The sequence below is a fragment of the Schistocerca serialis genome, chromosome 7, assembly GCF_023864345.2.
Source record: "Schistocerca serialis cubense isolate TAMUIC-IGC-003099 chromosome 7, iqSchSeri2.2, whole genome shotgun sequence".
NCBI lineage: Eukaryota > Metazoa > Arthropoda > Insecta > Orthoptera > Acrididae > Schistocerca > Schistocerca serialis.
Window position 1 is genome coordinate 136,055,686 of NC_064644.1, and position 21,466 is coordinate 136,077,151.

General features: G+C 36.7%; 1 protein-coding gene across 1 annotated transcript in view; it reads right to left on the reverse strand.

Annotated features, from left to right (window-relative positions):
- LOC126412931 (uncharacterized) overlaps positions 1-18,011 on the reverse strand; it is a 36,220-nt gene extending 18,209 nt beyond the window's left edge. The window contains exons 1-3 of the mRNA XM_050082820.1: positions 17,892-18,011; positions 15,050-15,107; positions 14,558-14,726 (exon numbers count right to left, since the gene is read on the reverse strand). Coding sequence (XP_049938777.1) covers positions 14,558-14,726; positions 15,050-15,107; positions 17,892-18,011 — 347 coding nt within the window. The remainder of the gene's footprint in view (positions 1-14,557; positions 14,727-15,049; positions 15,108-17,891) is intronic.
- Positions 18,012-21,466: the final 3,455 nt, after the last annotated feature.

Consider the following 21,466-nt stretch of genomic DNA (forward strand, 5'->3'; position numbering starts at 1 on the left):
AAAATGTACACAAAACTACAATTTTGCACTTTCTCATGCATTTATTATCTGGGAAGTCCTATTGTTTAGATGACTGGTTTTTCAACTTTTCAGGATTAATAGCACATAAAATCAGGTTGGAATTCACAAATGAATAAGAATCCAGTGGCAGAATTTAAATTTTTAAGTGATTGCAGTATAAATTAATAACACTGCTGAAGAATCAGTGGTAGCTCTAAGTCACTAAACAAAGCAATTAAGTGTGGCATAGAACACAGTTCGTATTTATACAACATACCACAGTTCACATGCAGTACTGTCATCTAGTACTCTAACAGAGAAAAATTCATAACAGTGTTTCACTCAGGACAGCCCTTAATAAAAATCACCATGCTCAAAAACAGTCCATTCAGATGACAATGATAGTTCATGTATCCACCAACCACAACACTGTTTAGTAAAAATATTCATTAATGTGAGTTACAGAAATCACTTAAAGGTTTTTGACACTGTCATCATTGAGTTTTTGTCGATGTCAATATACATATTTTTGCCAACAATTTGTAGATACCTATTGCACTAGCAAACAGGGGAACAGACTTGATATAGGTGTTACATGTTTGTTAACTTGACTGGGATTTGGGACAAACTGCTGAGTTTGAGGGACATTCAACTATTTAAAGATCAGCGTATGAGTACAATGTTATTTTGGAAACTACACAATCATTTGGAAAACAGGTTGATTAAATTTTTCCACTCAGAATGGTATGTAAGTATTGATAAAAATTTTATTTGTGAAAAATGTGGTGGTCTAAAAATTTAGAAATGTTTGTGGAACAATTTTATGCATCCATATTAGGAATACCATACTTATGAATCCAACTGTCATATTGGAAATTTTGGTAAATTACTCAAATTTAATGAATTTATCAATTAGTGAAGTATGTCAGCTTGAGCATATAATTTAGGTCTATAAAAGTATACTGATTGATGTTGGAATTTAATAAGAATGGAGGCAAAATCTGCAATGGAAGATGTAGCTGCTTCTGAGACTGAATATTAATTATCTCACAAATTAAGTAGTTTCATAGGATTTGAAATATGTTATTTGGAAGTTGAACTACCGATTTTAATTACTAGTGGTTTCAGTATGCCCAGAAGTACATATTAGCTCATAGTGTATTTCACGTTATGTAACGCAGTGGATTTTTCAATTAGGTTTAACACTTTGTAAACAGATTTCCTGGTAAAACTAAGCAAGATATTGGGGTCAACACAATAAAATGTTACCATGACTAATGAATCTATGTGGGAAATAGTTTAACTGATGTTTTTTAATATCGAAAACTTAGAGACTGAACAAAATTTGAGAAATAATAAAAGGGGAAAAACATAGTTATTAACAGGAGTTGAAGTCCTAACAGATGGAGCAATTACTCATCGCCCAACACTGGATTTTATGGACAGATACTGACAAACAGCTGGCTGTATAGCCCACTGCACAGCAATTAGTTGCAAACATTTTAAAGTACAATGTAAATAAATTATCAAATTTTTCACGTAACCTTCATTTTTAATAACAGCATTAATCTGGAACTAGGTTTGGTCATTGGCTTCCAGACAAAAATTTACAAATTTTATACAAAAGTTTTACATATGTATAGACAATAAATTTCTTGGATAAGAAAAAATTCTACTATTTTATAAATAAATAGCAATGATGATAATAATAGGAATAACACCATATTTACATTTTACACTTGCAGTATACTTCATTTATAATCCAACCAACTTCACAACCATCTCTATTCACAGCCTCGAAATGTTCAAGCCATGAGTTCATTTTCATGCAGCCCTGACAGTGTGTATGGTTATGCTCATGCTCAGCAAACAATTACATGGAAAGTATATACAAAATAACTTACATTGACAAAATGCTCTAAATCTAGAGCAAAATAATGAAAATGTTTCATTATGAATTTAACATTTATTTCTGTTTTATGGCAACATATTACTTAATTACTTCAGTTAGGTGGATGGAAGCTGTCTTTTAATCTCAATTCATTGCACTCAAAACAAATTACTTAAACTTATTGAGGAAAAAGTCAAATTTACTATTAGTATCAAATCTTACTTAACTTTTGGTAAATTTTTGCTTTACTGTTGTTTCTCCTGTCAGAATGTTCATATTTACTATAGGTATTGCAACTAGTTAATTATCATATCATCTTTTCTAGTAATGCATATTCACTGAATCCATTGGAAACAAAGATGAAAATAGCACTTTGTAACAACATGAAAAATGAGTTCTATTGTGCCATATAGTTCCATGTAGCATTAAAACAATAATATTTCATTCAATTTTTGTTTAAAGTGTTACAAACTATAAGCAAAGTACCAAACTATGTGACAAATCATACAGACACTTTACCATAACAGAATTATATTAACCTTTGCATATGGTAGTTAGCCTTTATAATTTTCTTTTTCTTGTGTTTTCTTGAAATACTTTCGATAACAAACCTTGTAAATTGCAAAATTGAATTTGCAAAACAAATTAACACAAAGCCAGAGTTCCTAACCATTGCTGTCCTACACAATACTTTTCATACTTGTCATTATTACCTCATTACCGGTTTCCTTATTGCTCCACACATCTTCATCAGTTCCTTGTTGCTCTTCACATACTTCATTACATATTTTCACTTCATTAATGTATCTTTACTTCATTAAGTACTTCTTAATTATAATATAATTAAACCCTAATTCCTTGCTTTATTGACTTTCACAAAATTTATTTAAAAATGACACTTTAAATCAAAAAATCAGTTTCATTTAACAAAACTTGATGAAAGCTTGTAATTTTACTTCTAGTAATGTCACAATTATTACACCATTCTGGGCTATTATGCCATAGTCAGATGGCTTTCATATTAAAACTGAATAGTTTATCCCCATTTTAGCTTCTTTGAGTGTCTGATTCACACCCTGGCTCACTCCTTCTTTTCATTTCTCTTTCTTTCTCTTTTTTTATGTTTTGATGCAGCCTGTCTCTCCTGTACCAACCTCTTCATCTTGGAGTAGTACATGCAACATACATCCTCAATTATTTGCTGGATGCATTCCAATTTATGCCTTTCTCTACAGTTTTTGCTTTCTACAGCTCCCTTTGGTACCATGGAAGTCATTCTCTGCCATCTTAAAAGATGTCCTATCATCCTTTTCCTTATCAGAATTTTCCGCTTATTCTTTTCCTCTCCATTTCTGTACAGTAGATCCTCCTTCCTTACTTTATCAATCCACCTAATTTTCAACATTCATCTGTAGCACCATATCTCAAATGTTTTGATTCTTTTTTGTTCCAGTTTTTCCACAGTCCATGTTTCACTAGCATACAATGCTGTGCTCCAAAGATACATTCTTAGAAATGTCTTCCTCATTTAAGGTCTATGTTTGATACCAATAGACCTCTCTTGGCCAGGAATGCCCTTTTTGCCAGTGCTAGTCTGCTTTTGATGTCCTCCTTGCTTCACCTCTCATTGGTTACTATGCTGCTTAGGTAATAGAATTGCTTAACTTCATCTACTTTGTGATCATCAGTCCTGGTGTTAAGTTTCTGTCTTCTCACGTTTGCTACTTCTCATTACTTTCGTCTTTCTTTGATTTGCTCTCAGTCAATATTATGTACTCATTAGACTGTTCATTGCATTCAGCAAATCAGGTAGTTCTTCACTTTCACTCAAGCTAGGAATGAAATCAGCTAATCATATCATTGATATCCTTTCACATTGAATTGTAATCCCACCCCTGAATCTTCCTTTTATCGATGTCATTGCTTCTTCGATGTACAGATTGAACAGTAGGAGCAAAAGACTACATTCCTGTCTTAAACCCATTTTAATCCAAGCACTTCAGTTTTGGTTGTCCATTCACTATTATTCCCTCCTGGCTCTTGCACATATGTACCAGGTGATCAAAAAGTCAGTATAAATTTGAAAACTTAATGAACCATGGAATAATGAAGATAGGGAGGTAAAAATTGGCACACATGCTTGGAATGACATGGGGTTTTATTAGAACCACCCCATATTGCTAGACATGTGAAAGATCTCTTGTGTGCATCGTTTGGTGATGATCATAAGCTCAGCTGCCACTTTTGTCATGCTTGGCCTCCCAGGTCCCCAGACCTCGGTCCGTGCGATTATTGGCTTTGGGGTTACCTGCAGTGGCAAGTGTATCGTGATTGACCGACATGTCTAGGGATGCTGAAAGATAGCATCCGATGCCAATGCCTCACCATAACTCCGGACACAACATTATTCCTTGACTACAGCTACTGTTGAGGAATGAAGGTGGCTATTCTGATCAGATGAAGTACCATCTGTCGGACATTTTCTGAAATTTTGTATTTTTTTGGTTCTGATAAAACCCCATGTCACTCCAAGCATGTGTGTCAAATTGTACCTCTCTATCTACATTATTCCGTGATTTATTCAGTTTTCAAATTTATACTGACTTTTTGATCACCCGGTATATTACATGTCTCTCCTACAGATTACCCCTATTTTTCTCAGAATTTCAAACATCTTGCACCATTCTACCTTGTCAAATGCTTTTCCCAGATCAACAAATACTATGAATGTGTCTTGATTTTTCTTTAGTCTAGAATCCATTATTAACCAAAATGTCAAGAGTTGCCTCTCTGGTCCCTTTACCTTTCCTAAAGCAAAATTGATAGTCATCTAACACATCCTCAGTTTTATTTTCCATTCTTCTGTATATAATTCTTGCCAGCAACTTGGATGCATGAAATTAAGCTGATTTTGCAATAATCCTCATACTTGTCAGTTCTTGCAGTCTTCAGAATTGTGTGGATGATATTTTTCTGAAAGTCAAATGGTGTGTTGCCAGACTCATACATTCTGCACACCAACATGAATAGTCATTCTATTGTCACTTTCCCCAACTATTTTAGAAATTCTGATGGAATGTTATCCATCCCTTCTTCCTCATTTGATCTTAAGACCTCCAAAGCTCTTTTAAATTCTGATTCCAATACTGGAACCCCTGTCTCTTTGAAATTGACTCCTGTTTCTTCTTCTATGACATCAGAGAAGTCCTCCCCCTCATAGAGGTCTTCAATGTATTCTTTCCACCTTTCCACTCTCTCCTCTGCATTTAACAGTGGAATTCTTGTTGCACTCTAAACATTACCACACTTGCTTTTAATTTCACCAAAGACTGTTTTGACATTCTTACATGGTGAGTCAGATCTTCCAATCATTTCTTTTTCAATTTCTTCCCATTTTTCCTGGAGCCATTTCATCTTAGCTTCCCTGCACTTCCTATTTATTTATTCCTCATTGACTTGTATTTCTGTATTCCTGATTTTCCCTGAAGATTTTTGTTCTTCCTTCTTTCATCGATTAGCTTAAGTATTCCATCTGTTACCCTTAGTTTCTTTGCAGTTGCTTCTATGTTTCTCTTTCCAACTTCTGTGATTGCCATTTTGAGAGATGTTCATTCCTCTTCAACTGTACTGCCTACTGAGCTATTCCTTATTGCTTTATTATAGCCTCAGAGAACTTCATGCATATTTCATCATTCCTTAGCACATCTGTAGCCTGCTTCTTCACATACCGATTCTTCCTGACTAATCTTTTAAGCTTCAGCCTACTCTTGATTACTACTACATTATAATCTGAGTCTATATCTGCTCCTGGGTATGCCTTACAACCAGTATCTGATTTCAGAAACTCTGTCTGTCCATGATATAAGATAATTTAAATTTTCCCGTATCACCCAGTCTTTTCCAGTTACACCTCCTCCTCTTGTGATTCTTGAATTGAATATTCAGTATTATAGGCTGAAATTTACTACACAACTCAATTAGTCTTTCTCCTCTCTCATTCCTTGTCTCAACTAATATTCTACTGTAACCATTTCTTCTCCTCCTTCCCCTACAACTGCATTCCAGCCCTCTACGACTGTTAGATTTTTGTCTGCTTTTGTGTGTTGTATTACCCTTTCAATATCCTCACATACTTTCTCTGTCTCTTCATCTTCAGGTTGCGATGTCAGCATGTATACCTGAATATCATTGTTGGTGTTGGTTAGCTGTCGATTCTGATAAGAACAACCTTATCACTGAACTGTTAGAAGTAACTCACTTTCTGCCCTAACTTCCTATTTATAATGCAACATACTGCCATTATACCACTTTCTATTTCCATTGATATTACCTTTTACTCATCTGACCAGAAATCCTTGCCTTCTTTCAATTTCACTTCACTGACTCCTATTATCTCTAGATTGAGCCTTTGCATTTCCATTTTCAGATTTTCCAGCTTCCCTACCAATGTTCAAGCTTCCATTAGGCTTTTGTTGGTTATTCAATTTTTTTCTCATGGTCATCTCCCCTGTAGACCATTTGCTCCCAGAGATCTGAATTGAGGGGACAATTCTGGAATCTTTTACCAACAGAGAAATCGTCATGACACTTTTTCAATCACAGGCAAGATGTCCTACAAGTTACATATCTTTAATTCAGTGGCTTCCATTGCCTTCTGCATCCTCAAATGAGGGTGACTTCATATGCTGGAAGTCTTTGGCACCAAGGCTGATTATTAATCAAAATTTAAGCAGTGGCGGGTTTTCAACCTGTGACTAGGGACACTATCCCTAGACCTTGGGTACATGGACAACTGCAGCAAAATTCCATTTTCATGTGTTCCTGCATAGTGGTGTGATGCCACATTCTTAGAATATTGAAGCACAATAGGCCATTGTAGGTTGCTGTTTTCTACCGTTGGTATCACCCCATGGTGGAAGACTTTTACACATATCTTCAGTACCAGGATCAAGATGTCAATTAATTTCTTGCCCTCCTCCTTCCTACTTAAATTCCTGAAGTATTTACCAATCTGTCTGGCCTGTTTGCACAGCCCTTTGTGGCATCCACTTCGGGCTGCCAGTTCTTCAGTCCTATGAAAATGAATGTGGTGGTTCCAGGCTGCAAACATGTTCATGTTTTGCCATAGCTGATCTGTCAGTCTCCAATTTTACAGCTGGCATTGTACTCATCTATTGGTTTTTTTTACAGCTATTTCCTTAGTACCCATGTACACATCCTGACAAATACACAGAACTCTATAAATCCTGCATTTCCAGCAGTTTTCGGGGATCCATGGCCAATTTCAGGTGATCCTGTGTCTTCTGAGTGGGTTTGTAGATTACAGCAATGTTTAGTTGTGTCAAAATGTTTCCTATACAGTCAACATCATTAACGTAAGGCAGAAAAACTTCCAATTTCATTGGCACTTGTTCATCGCTATGGATTTGTGTGGATGTCTTAAGACTCTTTTTATCTCAGCAGATGAAGAACTATTCTTGAGCACTGCACTGATGATGTGTTTTAATCCTGCATCAAGCAGCTCTGGTTTGCAGATGTTTCTTGCTCTACCTGGCAATGTTTTTAAAAGTTTTCCTGCCTGATTGTGTAGGGAAAGTTTTGACAAAATAGAACACTGCTGTAATCTACAAACCCATCTGGAAGATACATAATCATCTAAAACTGGTCATGGATACTCGCAAACCACTGGAAAAAAGCAGAAATTTATAGGGTTCTGTGTATTTGGGGAACATGTAGATGGGTACTAAGCAATGAGCGGTGAAAAAAAAAAAAAAAAAAAAAAAAAGACCAGAAGAGCACAAGAGCAACCATAGAAGGAGAGACATTGATATATCAGATGTTGTGGAACATGCTTTTGCAGCCATTCATTTTGATAGGACTCAAGGTTGATACCATGAAAAGCAATACAATAAGGCCAAACAGATTGTTCAACATTTCAGGATTTTCAGTAGCAAGAAGGAGAGCATTATACTTATTGCCTTCTACATCCTCATGCTGAAGATGTGTACTAGTCTTCCACCATGTGGTGATAGCAATGGCAAACAACAGAAACCAACAAGGGCCTGTTCCATCCAAGTATTCCATTGTACATATGTTACTTAATGCAGTGACCATCATTTGAATTTAGCGCCATTCCCAGAGCACAAAGAAGCCAAGGGTTTCTAGTGTATGCTTCTCTTCTCTGTATGAGCTTCTATGGTGCAATTTGAGCAGAGTGTGAAAAAAACATCTCTGTGAAAAGAATCTAGTGTGATGGTGGTACCTTTCTTTGTATTGTATGTGTGCGATTTCTGCAATATATTTATCAACAGTGGTGATGTGCATGTTTTAATTCAAAATTGTGAGAGAAATGAGGGTAAGCTATAGGCAGGATGGGAAATATTCAATATGTATAATGGCCAAGAGGGAATAATAACAATGGGTGACAAAGAATGAAGTGCTCAGATTAAAAAGAGTTAAGACACAGGTGTAGCCTTTCACTCCTGCTGTCCTGTCTCTCTACATGGAAGAAGCAGTGATGGGAATAAAAGTGGGATTAAAATTCAAGGTGAAAAGACACCAGTGACATGATTCTCTAATGACACTGCTATCCTGAGTGAAAGCGAAGAACAATTATATGATCTGCTGAATTAAGTGAACAGTCTAATGAGTACAGAATATGGATTGAGAGTAAATCAAAGAAATATGAAAGTAATGAGAAATAGCAGAAATGAGAACAGCAAGAAACTTAACATAAGGATTGATGGTCACAAATTAGATGAAGTTAAGGAATTCTGATACCTAGGCAGCAGATAACCAATGACAGATGGAGAAAGGAGGACATCAAAAGCAGACTATCACTGACAAAAAGGGCATTTCTGGCCAAGAGAAGTCTACTGGTATCAAACATAGGCCTTAATTTGAGGAATAAATTTCTGAGAGTGTATGTTTGGGGCAGACCATTGTATGATAGTGAGAGATGGACTGTGGAAAGACCAGAACAGAAGAGAATTGAAGCATTTGAGATGCGGTGCTACAGCCATATGCTATATATTAGGTGGACTGATAAAATAAGGAATGAGGAGGTTCTGTACAGAATCAGAGAGGAAAGGAATGTGTGCCAAACACCGACAAGAAGAAGGGACAGGATGATAGGACATCTATTAAGACATCAGGGAATGACTTCCATGATACTAAACGGAGCTGTAGAGGGCAAAAACTGTAGAGGAAGACAGAGATTTTGAGTACAGCCAGCAAGTAATTGAGGATGTAGGTTGCAAGTGCTACTCTGAGATGAAGCGTTTGGCACAGAAGAGGAATTTTGTGGCAGGCCACATCAAAGCAGACTTAAGATTGATGATGAAAAAAAAAAAGCATGTTATGAGTGTGGTAACCATTTATCATGCCATAAATTAAACACATTAAGATAAGTGGAATAACATACTGGGTAATAAGTTACAGCAATAAAAATAAGGTGGCCTAAGTATAATGGCAACTGTGTTGTGTTTTGATTGTGGCAGACACAGCGTATCATAAATTATAGTGATAAAGATAAGAGTGTCATAAATATACAAGCAGCCATGTTTTGACAGTGGCATTTACACTGGGTCAAAAACTATACTAATTAAGATAAAGTTCTGTTGTAAAAATATCCAGCTAACATGAGTTGTAACTTATAAAGATAAGGATAAAAAATTATAGTGATAAGCCCTAAATAAACAATATCCCCTCTGCAAGCAATGAAATAACTCCCCAGGGTATGAAATTAGATCTTAAATAAACACAGAATTACAGCCAAAGTCATAAAAATTCCAATATCACGAAGGTTGCATGCTTGCCCCTGCTGTACAGTTGCCCCTGCTTGACACTGTGTCAGCTCCTGCTGAGCAGCCCAATGGCATACCTGAGGAACCTTTATACAATGGTGTGGAAAGAGCTCTAGAGGTTGACCAATAACAACTGCATTATGTCAGTTGTCACTCAGTCTGTTGGTGAACGTACTTCATTTTGAGTTCTTTTTTTAATAAGTGCAACATGCTATTTTGATTTTGTTCTGCTGTATTACTTTTATTATGTTAATGATTAATGGAAAGTCTCATATAAAGATGTGAAACAAATACTAACAAAGAGATAGAGGGGCTGGCCAGTACTTACCTCAGCTCAGTACAGCCAATAGATAAAACAAAAAAAAACAGAAAATTTACATTCCTAGCTTTCGGAACTTTGTTCCTTCATCAGGGAGGAGAGAGGGGAAAAAAGGGAAGAAGGGAAAGTGGATTTAGTTACCTGGGTTGTGAGTAACTAAATCCACTTTCCCTTCTTCCCTTTTTTCCCCTCTCTCCTCCCTGATGAAGGAACAAAGTTCCGAAAGCTAGGAATGTAAATTTTCTGTTCTGTTTTGTGTTATCTATCGGCTGTACTGAGCTTTTATTATGTTAACCAGTTTTTGGCTTACAAGGCCATCTACAGACATATTTTTGTTTTGCATCAGAGGTTTATGTCATCCTCATGATCTGTATGATAAAGTCAAGATCTCCATACATTAAGATGTTCAACATTCCAATGGTGGTCACTAGAGCACATGCAGAGATACTCCTTAGCACTCTCTTACTTTTCTGTGGAAGCCAAGTATCATGCATTGGATGCTTTTGACATGCTTGGCAATACCCACTCCTTCAACCTCCACAAACACCAGGTAAATTGAGTATCTCTGTCATCGTACCCTTCCTTTTCCCCTCCTCCCCCTTCAGCCATCCATTCATCCAACTGCCATCCATTGCTCCTGCCATCACCCCCCCCCCCCCCCTCCAAGCCACCACAAACACACAGTGACAGACACCAAACTTGTCTGTCAGGAGGGGAACATTGGAAGAATGGCTGTCAGTAGGCCTCTATATTTGCACAAGAGAGAGAAAGAAATATTGTTGCTGAAGTACTCAAAATGTGCAGCCTTGTAACTTTACCCACAAGCCTCTCAGTGGTGTAGTCTTCAAGCATTTTGCTCTGTCAAGGAATAAGTGTCCAGAAGCTTTCATGTGATGTAACACATTGTGCACTAGCAATTGTAATAGGGACATGAGACTGCCAAGGGCTGAATCTGTGTGCTGGTTTGATGACTGTTGATTTGGTATACATGCCAGCTTTAATGTCTCTTTTGGATGATTCTCCACAGAAGTTCAGGTGAATCTGGAACTAGATTCTGACCCAGAGCAGGGAAGTACAATCCAAAAATAAACTCAACACTCTGTTCATAAAATGATTTCCAGTAGTTGTAAAGAGAGATGGCAAGTGTCACATTCCTTCTGTTAGTTAACATGGCCCCATGCATCAGATCATGAGAAGCAATAAAGAAAAAGGCTTTATTATGTTAGATAATTAAGTATTTTACTGATAAAAGCATTTTAAATCTATAATGAATATCCTACTAGAGAATTCATTGCTAAAAGACACAGTTAGGGGAACTATGGCTAATATCGCACCATTTTTTTGGGTGTAATTTTGTTGTATTACTTTTATTGAGTTGCTTTGTTAATTTTTTAGCAACATGATTATTGCTGTCCCTCATCTGAAATAATTAAGTGAATATTTCATCTAATAAATAATTCAAAAATAAAAAACCACACCAAATACATATAGGAGTTTGGAAAAAGGTATTCCTAATATAGCACCAGGCGTCTTCCTAATATTGCCCCATGCAATATTAGAGTTACTAGCTCTAACAATTTTAAAATAGAATTAAGGAATGAAAATAAATTAACTGAACATTTTAGAATATTATTATATTTAATTACATGTGCAGATACAGTTCTGTCACACAATTTCACATAGAAAAATATCATACACTACATACATTACACAAAGCTGGAATTTATGCTTCCAAACAGAAATCACAAATAAAGGTTTTATAGCCAGTACACTGTTCATTACACCACATGCAACATTTAGTACAAGTTATCCATTTGTCTTTGAGCCTGTCAGTCATATAAAGCTGGTTACAGAAAGGACACTCACAATCATTTTCACTGTCTTTGTCATCTGTGGGCACTGTAAATCGTTTATCGGGATCTACATCTGATTCTGAGGATATCTCCAATAATGGCTTATGTGGGACATTCCTTTTCTTGATTACAATAGTTTTTTTCCTATGCATGATTTTTCCTTTTTATGTTATATAGTGAGTTGATTTTTTTTATCTATCAGCAAAAACAGTTTTTGCAACATTTTTATTTGATTTTTGAAATCTCTTCGCTGAGTTTCATTTTATTTGGTGTACTTGCCAGAACAGTTGCTGGGCAGCTTGGTTATCCTCTTCTCTTCAAATGAACTGTTTGGTCTTTCAGTTGTGGTGAGGGACTTATATCTGTTGGAAAAATGCTGTTGTCATTTGCAGAGAGTGAGGAAGTTTCACACCTGGCTTGTCCTTGAACAATAAGTATACCACTCTTGTTTCAGGTGGTTGGGAGCCACTAGGTCCAGGCTGGGGCTCAAGTAGTTCCTGTCTGATGTGATTCATTTCAGCTGAATACCTGTGATTTTCTGCTGAATGATGGACAGAGTCTTGTGGGTTGTCTCACTGAGCAGTGGACATGGTAGAGTCAGCCACTGAAAATTCATGGTCTTGGAAAATGTTTCTGTGCAGTGGATACAACCCAGTTATTCTAAAACCATGTTCTGCTGTAGCTACTGTGGCTGACTTTCTGTGGGCTTAATCAAACAGCTCTGCAATCTGGAAATGACTCACCACTCCACCTGTATGATTTTTCAACCTGCTTTCTATTTCCTGTGCATAGTAAGTTTTTGGAGGAAATATGAATACTCTGTGAAGAGGTTGCATCTCATGAGAACAGTAAGCTGATAAGCTCACTATGTGTACACCACTTTTCCTAGCTGACCTGAGTAAAGGTAAGTTTCTTGTGTGTGAATGGTGGCCATCTGAGACCAGCATCATGGGGTCTTCCTTGATAGGTTTCACACTTTCTGAAAACTGGTCTTCAAATCATTTAAGGAAACTTTCAGATTCTATCCATGCTGATTTGTGTTAGACAGCCATGCTTGCATTTGGTGCCCCATCTAACAGTTCTGGATTTTGATTTTTTCATGAAAATACAGATAAAGGAGGTATAAAGTGACTTGTTGCACTCATGAAATTAACAGCCATTACTAACAATCCTCTCTCTGCTGACGATACAGAGCCAATTTAGCTTTTAGCTTTCAGTGTAAAACTTCCACTGTCGTATGCTATATAACTGTCTCATCACAACTGTAAAGTCTCTTAGGGTCAAAGTTTATCTTCTGTAGAAGAGGTTTGTAAATGTCAAAAAACTGCTGAACATTTTCCCTGCTAAATCCTCTAATATGTTTCACTGATATTTGTTGAGGTTTTCTTAAACTAAGCTCTTGGTGTCTCCGCATATGTGAGTGGAGCCACTTCCAGCCAGCAATAGTTGTCTCTTTATTAGAAGGAATTCACACAGATTTTTTTTCTGCCGAGTCAAAAGACATCTTCTTCATAGATTTTGCAGTTAAACCGTAAAATCTGGCCTCCATGTCCAAGCACTATTTGTCTAGGGATTGCTCTAGCTCAGTGTTAAGCACAGGTTTTCTCCCAAGTTTAACTGACACTAACTTATTTGAATCTAGACTTAACTTTGTTTTTAAAAGTTGATTTTGGAACGTCAAATTGCTTTGATGCATGTCCCAGGCCCATCTCTCTATTCCTAACAGCAATGATAGCTCTTTTCATACTTCCCTCAGTCCACTGATTTCTCTTTTTAGGTGGCATCTGTAACAATATGTGATAACTTGTTGCAAGTACAGATAGAACAATGATATGTCAGAAATGGTATGCATAAAAAAGTGAGCCTATTATCACACAATGTGACATTAGAATGATCATAGAGCTGCAGTATTAGGTGCAAACCAACATTCCATTATGGCTGACTCTATTGTCATAACTAACAATACAAATGACAATATCCCGATGTCTTGTCAAGCTACATTATTTGTGGTTCTGTTTTATGCTGCACTTCTAAAAATAGCTTGCCTCTTAAAAGATTGATTACTGTACTTTTGGAATGTCAAAAACTTTTGCTGTGCACAAAACTTTTGAAACATTACACAAACTGAATGCTGCAGTACATCCAACTAAAGATGACACAGTACTGCAGAGTTGATGTTACGTACCCGATTAACCTAATCCAGCCAGGTGGCAGAACCTACTTTGGGCTATTTAGAAGGTTACAACATTAGGCTGAGGTGCAATAATAGGCAGAGTTCCCCTAATGAGGTACAATTCCTTAAGTTTTGGCTGTGTAATGAGTATTCTGTGAGGTTTCGTGTTGCAGCCATAGGACATTGACATCTTGCCATATTTGGCTGGCAACTATTCAGCCATCTTCGGGTAAAGATGGCTGAATGATTCTTGTACAAAATTTTGTGACAAGATGCCAATATCATCCAGGTGTAGCCCCAATATCACATGAAATTAATGTACGTTTTCAGTTGATTTCAGTGAATTGGTGTTCATTATAAAACAAAGTACAAAATTAATATAATAGAGGGAAATATTCCAAGTGGGAAAAATACATCATCTTTGTTTTTGGATATATAAAGTACAAAATTATTTATGTTGAAGCAAAAATGTGAAGAATGAAACTGAGACTTAACAATATTATTACAAAAATTTACCTGAGTACTTCACTATTGTATGTCTCATCTATTTGAATCTCTTCACATCCACTGGGGCATTGACAATAGATAGCATTTGTATCATTGCTGGATTTTGGCTTCAGCCTATGTAACTTTTCTGTCATGTGGTGACATAGCAATCCCTCTATGTCACAGACATCCTTCACCTCTGAAATGAAACAAAAACATATCATCTAATTGTGTTTCATACTTACTGACAAAGTAAGCGATCACAGACCTTGTTCATAATTGTGAAGATGTATGGGATGATGTCACAGAGCGCATTGCCTTTGAAAATGTAAGAGCTATTAATATTGTAATTATTTTGATGTTTTTTGTTGTTGTTACTATCTTGTCTAATACTGTCATTATTATTACTCCATTTGTAAATTAGACAACAGTGTGTTTGTTAATGAAATGTTCTAAAAAATTAAATGAATCACAAGTATACAAGTAGTGTTTACGTCTTCTGGACCAATAGAATGCACCAACTCCATAGTGCACCTCCTGTTCTATCAACTTTATCAAATGACAGCTGGATATCTGAATTCTGTAAAGGCAAACCAATGGCAATCCATTGTTATTGTTTTTTCCATCTTCAGCTTACTGCAACTTGAGAGTTTTTTCACCAGATGCATTTTGCTTTTATTTCGAAGCATCTTCAGTGATGACTGACATTTTTTCTCTTGTTTACATGTTCTGAAGTCCACTACTTTTTCTCTAATTGTTGACAGAGTCTGAACTTGAATAAAACTTGGTTGCAGTGTGTTAGCAGTTAACAAGTACTATCGGAATATTTTTATTTGAAATGTTTGTGGTTTTTGGACATAAGCATATCTGGTTACAAGATGGTACTGTATAGTAATTCTTCTTTGCAAACAGTTCCTAAATGTCAAGTCCCTGGGGACACAACCAGGCTTAACGAATTTTCCCCCATATCAATAGAGTTAATTACTAAATGACAGTGTCTAGTATGTTTGAGTGAAACAGTATTTAGTTTCAATATAATGGAAGGAAACATTCCACGTCTTTAAATATGTCTGCTTGTGTCTGTATGTGTGGATGGATATGTGCGTGTGTGCGAGTGTATACCTGTCCTTTTTTCCCCCTAAGGTAAGTCTTTCTGCTCCCGGGATTGGAATGACTCCTTACCCTCTCCTTTAAAACCCACTTCCTTTCGTCTTCCCCTCTCCTTCCCTCTTTCCTGATGAGGCAACAATTTGTTGCGAAAGCTTGAATTTTGTGTGTATGTTTGTGTTTGTTTGTGTGTCTATCGACCTGCCAGCGTTTTTGTACAGTATTTAGTTTTATTGGTTCCACCATCTATGACATACAGCAAAGCATGAATCGTGTAACTAGTACTAAGATAACAGTCATGCAAGGATAACACTGTTAGAATGTTGTAAAACAACATTTAAAAGTGTGAAAAGCTCACTTGCTCAAATTCTTATGTTATTGGATCTTGGATGGGATTAGGTCTTTATCACTAAGCTGTATTACTAAATGTGAGTAGTATTTCCACATTTAGACTGAATATCCATTAAGAGCATTAAAATATTTTGTGTCATTAGAAGAAACTCTTTCATTTTGGATAAAAATAAAATATGAATTTCATTCAGTGCAAGTGAGATAACTAAATACGGAAGCTTTTTGTTTGGTTCGTGATTATTTTAAAAGCCATTTTGTGTATAATTACTACTCGCATATTACAGCCATTAGAACCTCTAGTCATTTATTTTTCTTGTAGTCCATTAAATTTTTGACTGATATTATTACGAAAGTAAATTTAATTTCTTTTCATAGTCAAGTAAATACCAAACAATAATTTCCAGGCTAGGTGTGCGCCATAGCTATTTCGTAGTTTGATGGAAGGTAATAGTATTATTATCACTCCTGACTACCGTGAAAGTAATTGAGATTAATCCAAATATATAATCTGGCCACAGTTTTCTTATAATCTTATCAACATAGATAGAGTTCAAATAAATAATTTTGCATAACATTGCATACTTCTTGATGGTCATATTCAGAATATAAATTTAATTTGTCATAATTGAAGGTGGTAATGTCATAAGTGCCAGGATGTTTCAGAAACTACAACAGTACCAGTAAAAAAACAAACAACTTTTTCCAATTACTAACTGATGAAGAGACAGCAGTTGCAGGGTATAAAACCGCTCTACAAAAATACTAGAAACTTTCAAAATATTCGCTTGTTTCCTTCAAATATTTTGAAGAAAGTGGTTTACGTAATATAAATGTTCCTTGTGACTGGGGCAGAAATATTCAACAACTAGCTGAGTATCTGGCATTGCCCTGGTATGTACTTATTTCAGTTGTATTAATCTATCTCCTCCTTTACCCTTTCTCTGTCCATTTCCTCTGCCCCCTCTCTGTCCACCTCCTTCTGCCCCTTCTCTCTGTCCACCTCTTCCACACCCACTCCCTGTTCATCTCCTTCTCATCCCCTCTCTACCCTTCTCCATTCTTTCCCTTTTATGTCCATCTCCTCTTCTCCACTCTGCCTGCCCATATCCTTCTCTTCCCCTTTCTCTGTCCATCTCCTCCTCCACCCCTCTTCATGTCCTTTTTCCCTCATACCTCTTGAACTATATGCCATACAATGATACAATTTTTTAGGTACATTCAGTAGCATATGTGGATATCATCTGCTAAATGTGTTGCAAATAGAGTTAATAACAATGAAGCAATACATATAAAAGTCATGACATCATGCGTGATGCGACAGTTCTACTGAATGAACATCAAAAATTTAGTATCCTATAAACTTTTTTCCTTTCATCTTTTTGTAGGGCTTGTTAGCAAGAAAAAGTTTCATTAAGTTTTGAAATTATATGTAAAGTTTGTATCAAGTCACTAAGTTCTCTTGTTCTCAAATACTGGATACGGTGTATAGTAGCTATACATTATTTAATATGTAGCTACATTGTGCAACAAATAGTGCAGAAGTATGGAATAAACACACAATAGCAGTCCTGTTTAGTCTTATTCCACTACAGATGAAATAATAAGCTTCAGGACAATATAATGAAATATTTTTCTAATCAGAATTACAAGACTAAAGATAAAACATCAAATTCAATGAAACAAAAGAATAATCCAACTCTCAAATACTAAATGAGCTGTAACTTTAGAAGTTACAAGGAATAAAATGTCAATGTGGACTAAGTGCACCTTACTCACATGATGGCATCTCCCACGGATACTCCCTGCAGTATTGTTATACTCTGAGGCTGTATGGTAATTTGTAGGTTATTTGTCAGTCCGTGTTAGAATATCTCACTGGAGTCGGTGTCTTCTCCCTCTAGCACACCTCGTGTGTTAGAAATGGTGGGCTGTCATCCTGTGTTGTCACCACTTCTTGTCCAAGTGGCTGTGTTGATGCCATCTCTTTCTGTTGCTGATGAACTGTGTCATCATCTGGCAACACCATGTGTGCTGGTTTCACTTTGTCTAGTGAGATGGTTTGCTGTTTTCCATTGATTACTGTCTATATTGTACATTCACCTCTTGTTATTACCGTATAGCGAGCAGAATATGATAGTTGCAGTGGCAGTCATATTGCATCCGTCCATAATCATACATGAGAGCAAGAACCTAGATATTTATGTGCAAACATTTAGCATATGATATGCCACTTACCCTTTGTTGGGCAGAGGTTAGACATACGTTTATGCACCAACTGCAGGACAGGTGGCATATTGATCATTGTTTCTTCCGGTGGTGCAGCAAAAAACTCCAGTCTAGTACTTCCCAATTAACTCTGCTGTGGAAGCTTATAACTCTGTTTTACAAGCAGTCCTGAGGCCCCACAACACCAGCAGCAATGCCATGTTGTTGCACATCAGGAAAGCCTTCAAAGTCCTATGCCGCTACTCAGCTACACAGTTACTTGCTGGGTGGTAGGCAGTTGTGCAGTGATGTCCGAATCCACACAGTTTGGCTAGTTCCAAAAATAATGTCGATTAAAACTGGCAACCTATAACTACAATGCAAAGGATATTTGAACCATATGACTCAGGTAGATAAGAATGCTTGTACCCTTGTTTACACTGATGTATCTGCAACTGGCACTGCTCCTACTCTTCTGAAGGCATCAGTGGCCCACAATGTCCAGATGGACATGAACGAATCGTTGGATAGTCTGCGTGAACTCTCCTACTGGTTTGTGAATGTGCTGACTGACATTACATCTCTGGCACACCAAGCACGCCTTTGCCTACCTCCCACAATCCCTCTTAATGCTCGGCCACACATAGTGGTCCATTATAAATTTGATGCTGGCTTTTGCACTTCAATGGGCTACTCCATGAACACTGTCAAAGATAGTCTTCCGTAATTCATCAGAAATGTAAGGTCTAGACTCAGCTCACAATAACTCACAACAAAGGTTGACCTATTCCACTGCTGGCCATACTTGCTGAAGCTTCAGTCCGATAGTGTCGTCCTGCAGGACCTGTTGTAGTTGTTGATCAGTGGCCTGTGTTGCTGCCAATTCTTGATAATCAGTGGTCTGGGACGTGTTTCCTACATTGGACCAATAATTAATTGGATGCGAGGTTTCCAACAGTCAGATTTGTCATGGGGAGTAGCTGTCCTTCAATTTACTGAATGTGAATGTTATCGGTTTGTGGCAGTGGTAAATACGGAAAAACCTCAAGGAGGGGGCACTAAAGATATCTTCAGCTACCTTTACTTTTACTGTAGTAAAAAGTAACCAGTTGCAAATTTTAGGAGAGTTTTGTTTAAACTGATTATACACACATACAAGACAATGCCATCTTATGATATAAAAAAGTTACAGTTGTTGTTCTCTTCCTTAAATGATGAATTCGATGTGCCTATTCTTCCTGTCAAATAGGATAATTACGTCATCAATAGGACAATCAACATCAGGGTGAGCTAAGCCATTAAGTCATTCCTCCTTCATTATTGACCTCAGCCGTGTCTTTGTAAGCCGCATTGTTGAAAAACTTCTTTCTACCCTGGCAATAGATGCAGATAGACAAGTAAATATTTTGTACAGCATGTACGAAGTAGGATAATAAGATCTGGGACAAACTGACAACACTTGCATAACAGTCACGATCATTAAGGGCGTTTACGATAGTTTGCTTGTACTGAGAATCTTTCCCATTAGTCTCTTTTTAATCACAAAGAGTGATTCTTCTTCAATAGGACTTTTTACTTATTCATTCTGCAGTCTTAATATTTCTGCTCCTGAATGTAAACTAGCTTCCTATTTGGCACTCAACTCTTGCGAGGCCAATTGAGGAGCTACTTGACTGAGAACCAGTGGCCAGGGGACCGGTGTGCTGCCCACATGCCCCTCCATATCCACATCCAGTGACGCCTGTACGCTGAGGATGACAGGCGGTCCATCAGTACTGTTAGGTTCTTCAGAGACCTGTTCAGATGGAGATTAGTTAAGTTCTTCATGTATTAGGTATCTATGTGTCAGACAGAAACATATAAACTACGAAGACGTGGATGCGCATGCTACATAGGAAAGTACAGCTACTTGATAACTCAGTTCAGTTGAGTTGACTGATGAAAGAAAGGAACAAATAGCGTGCAGGCTGACTGGTGGGGACGGCATGGGTGGCAATGCGGGTGGCCCCGCAAAGGGGGGTGTGCGCCCCGCACGCAGCCCATATGTATCCGTCACTGGTGTGTGGTCGGCATAAATTGTGAAAGCCGTGCCCCCTATCTAAGGACAAAAATAATGACAGCTTCATAAATTACCAGGAGCTCTCTATGGTATGTGCTCCACTTCATATATTCTGCTTCGAGTTTACATAAAACAAATGTTGCCCAACCTCATTCGCATATCACTGAACTACCCTTCTTCAGTTTAAATGTTCGATTCCACGTAAATTTCAGCATGACTAGTTTTTATGCTTCAATTATATATTCCACATCTAAAGACAATTTTCATTTATTTGATCAAGAACACACTATTTTTCTGACAATGTAATTTTATTTTTCATATCGATCCATTTAGCAACATAGAGCTTGAACCGTGAAGATTAGTAATCACAGCTATTAGCCTTAATGAATCAAAAAACATTTTATAGTAAAACTAAAGTTGTTAAGCTTTAGTTTTCATGTAAACAAAACTTCTGTTTTAATTTTTAATTTTTAAAAATTTGTCATCGCTAATTCACTATTGCTAATATCGGCAATTGTATGAAAACAGGAAGCTGATAGTTTTTATATTGTCAAAACTTGCAACCTGTAATATCACAACCCTTTTGAGATCCTGTATTCTCTCCCAGTCTTATCCCCACTCTCCTAAAGAGGGCATATGTGTAATATCAGTAATTTACTCCAATTTAAACTGCTGATTTGATTTTGTCTTTTCTGGTTATCTGGATTTGAGTACACTGAAGATTTCTTTTGTAGCAGATTATAATTTGCACTAATTTAAGCTACTGTTTGGACATTGTGTACATTGGGCCTCACCAGTATGCACAACAAAGGAAACATGTTGGATTAAAAGTTAATGCACTATAACAAATTTCTACATAATACAAACTTCAGTCATGTGGTAGTAATAATTTTGCTATTGTAATTATGGAGTAATTAACAATTAAAGTTCCAATATTTCTAGTCATCAAGAGACAGCTACTTTTATGTTTTCAAGCTAAAAAGTTGTTTAAATCCCTAATAGAAATATGACATGATGATTTTTCAATCAGAATTAAGCATACTCATATTTTAATTGAAATTAGTTAATGGAACTGTGATTACAATTATGTAGGAATATAAAGTTTAGCTCTTACAAAATTTAACTAACTGAATCTAGGTCTTTCATTACATAAAACTAATCACTCTGTTTACCTGTAAATGATACGGTGATCATTCTCTAAGTAAGTAAAATGATGT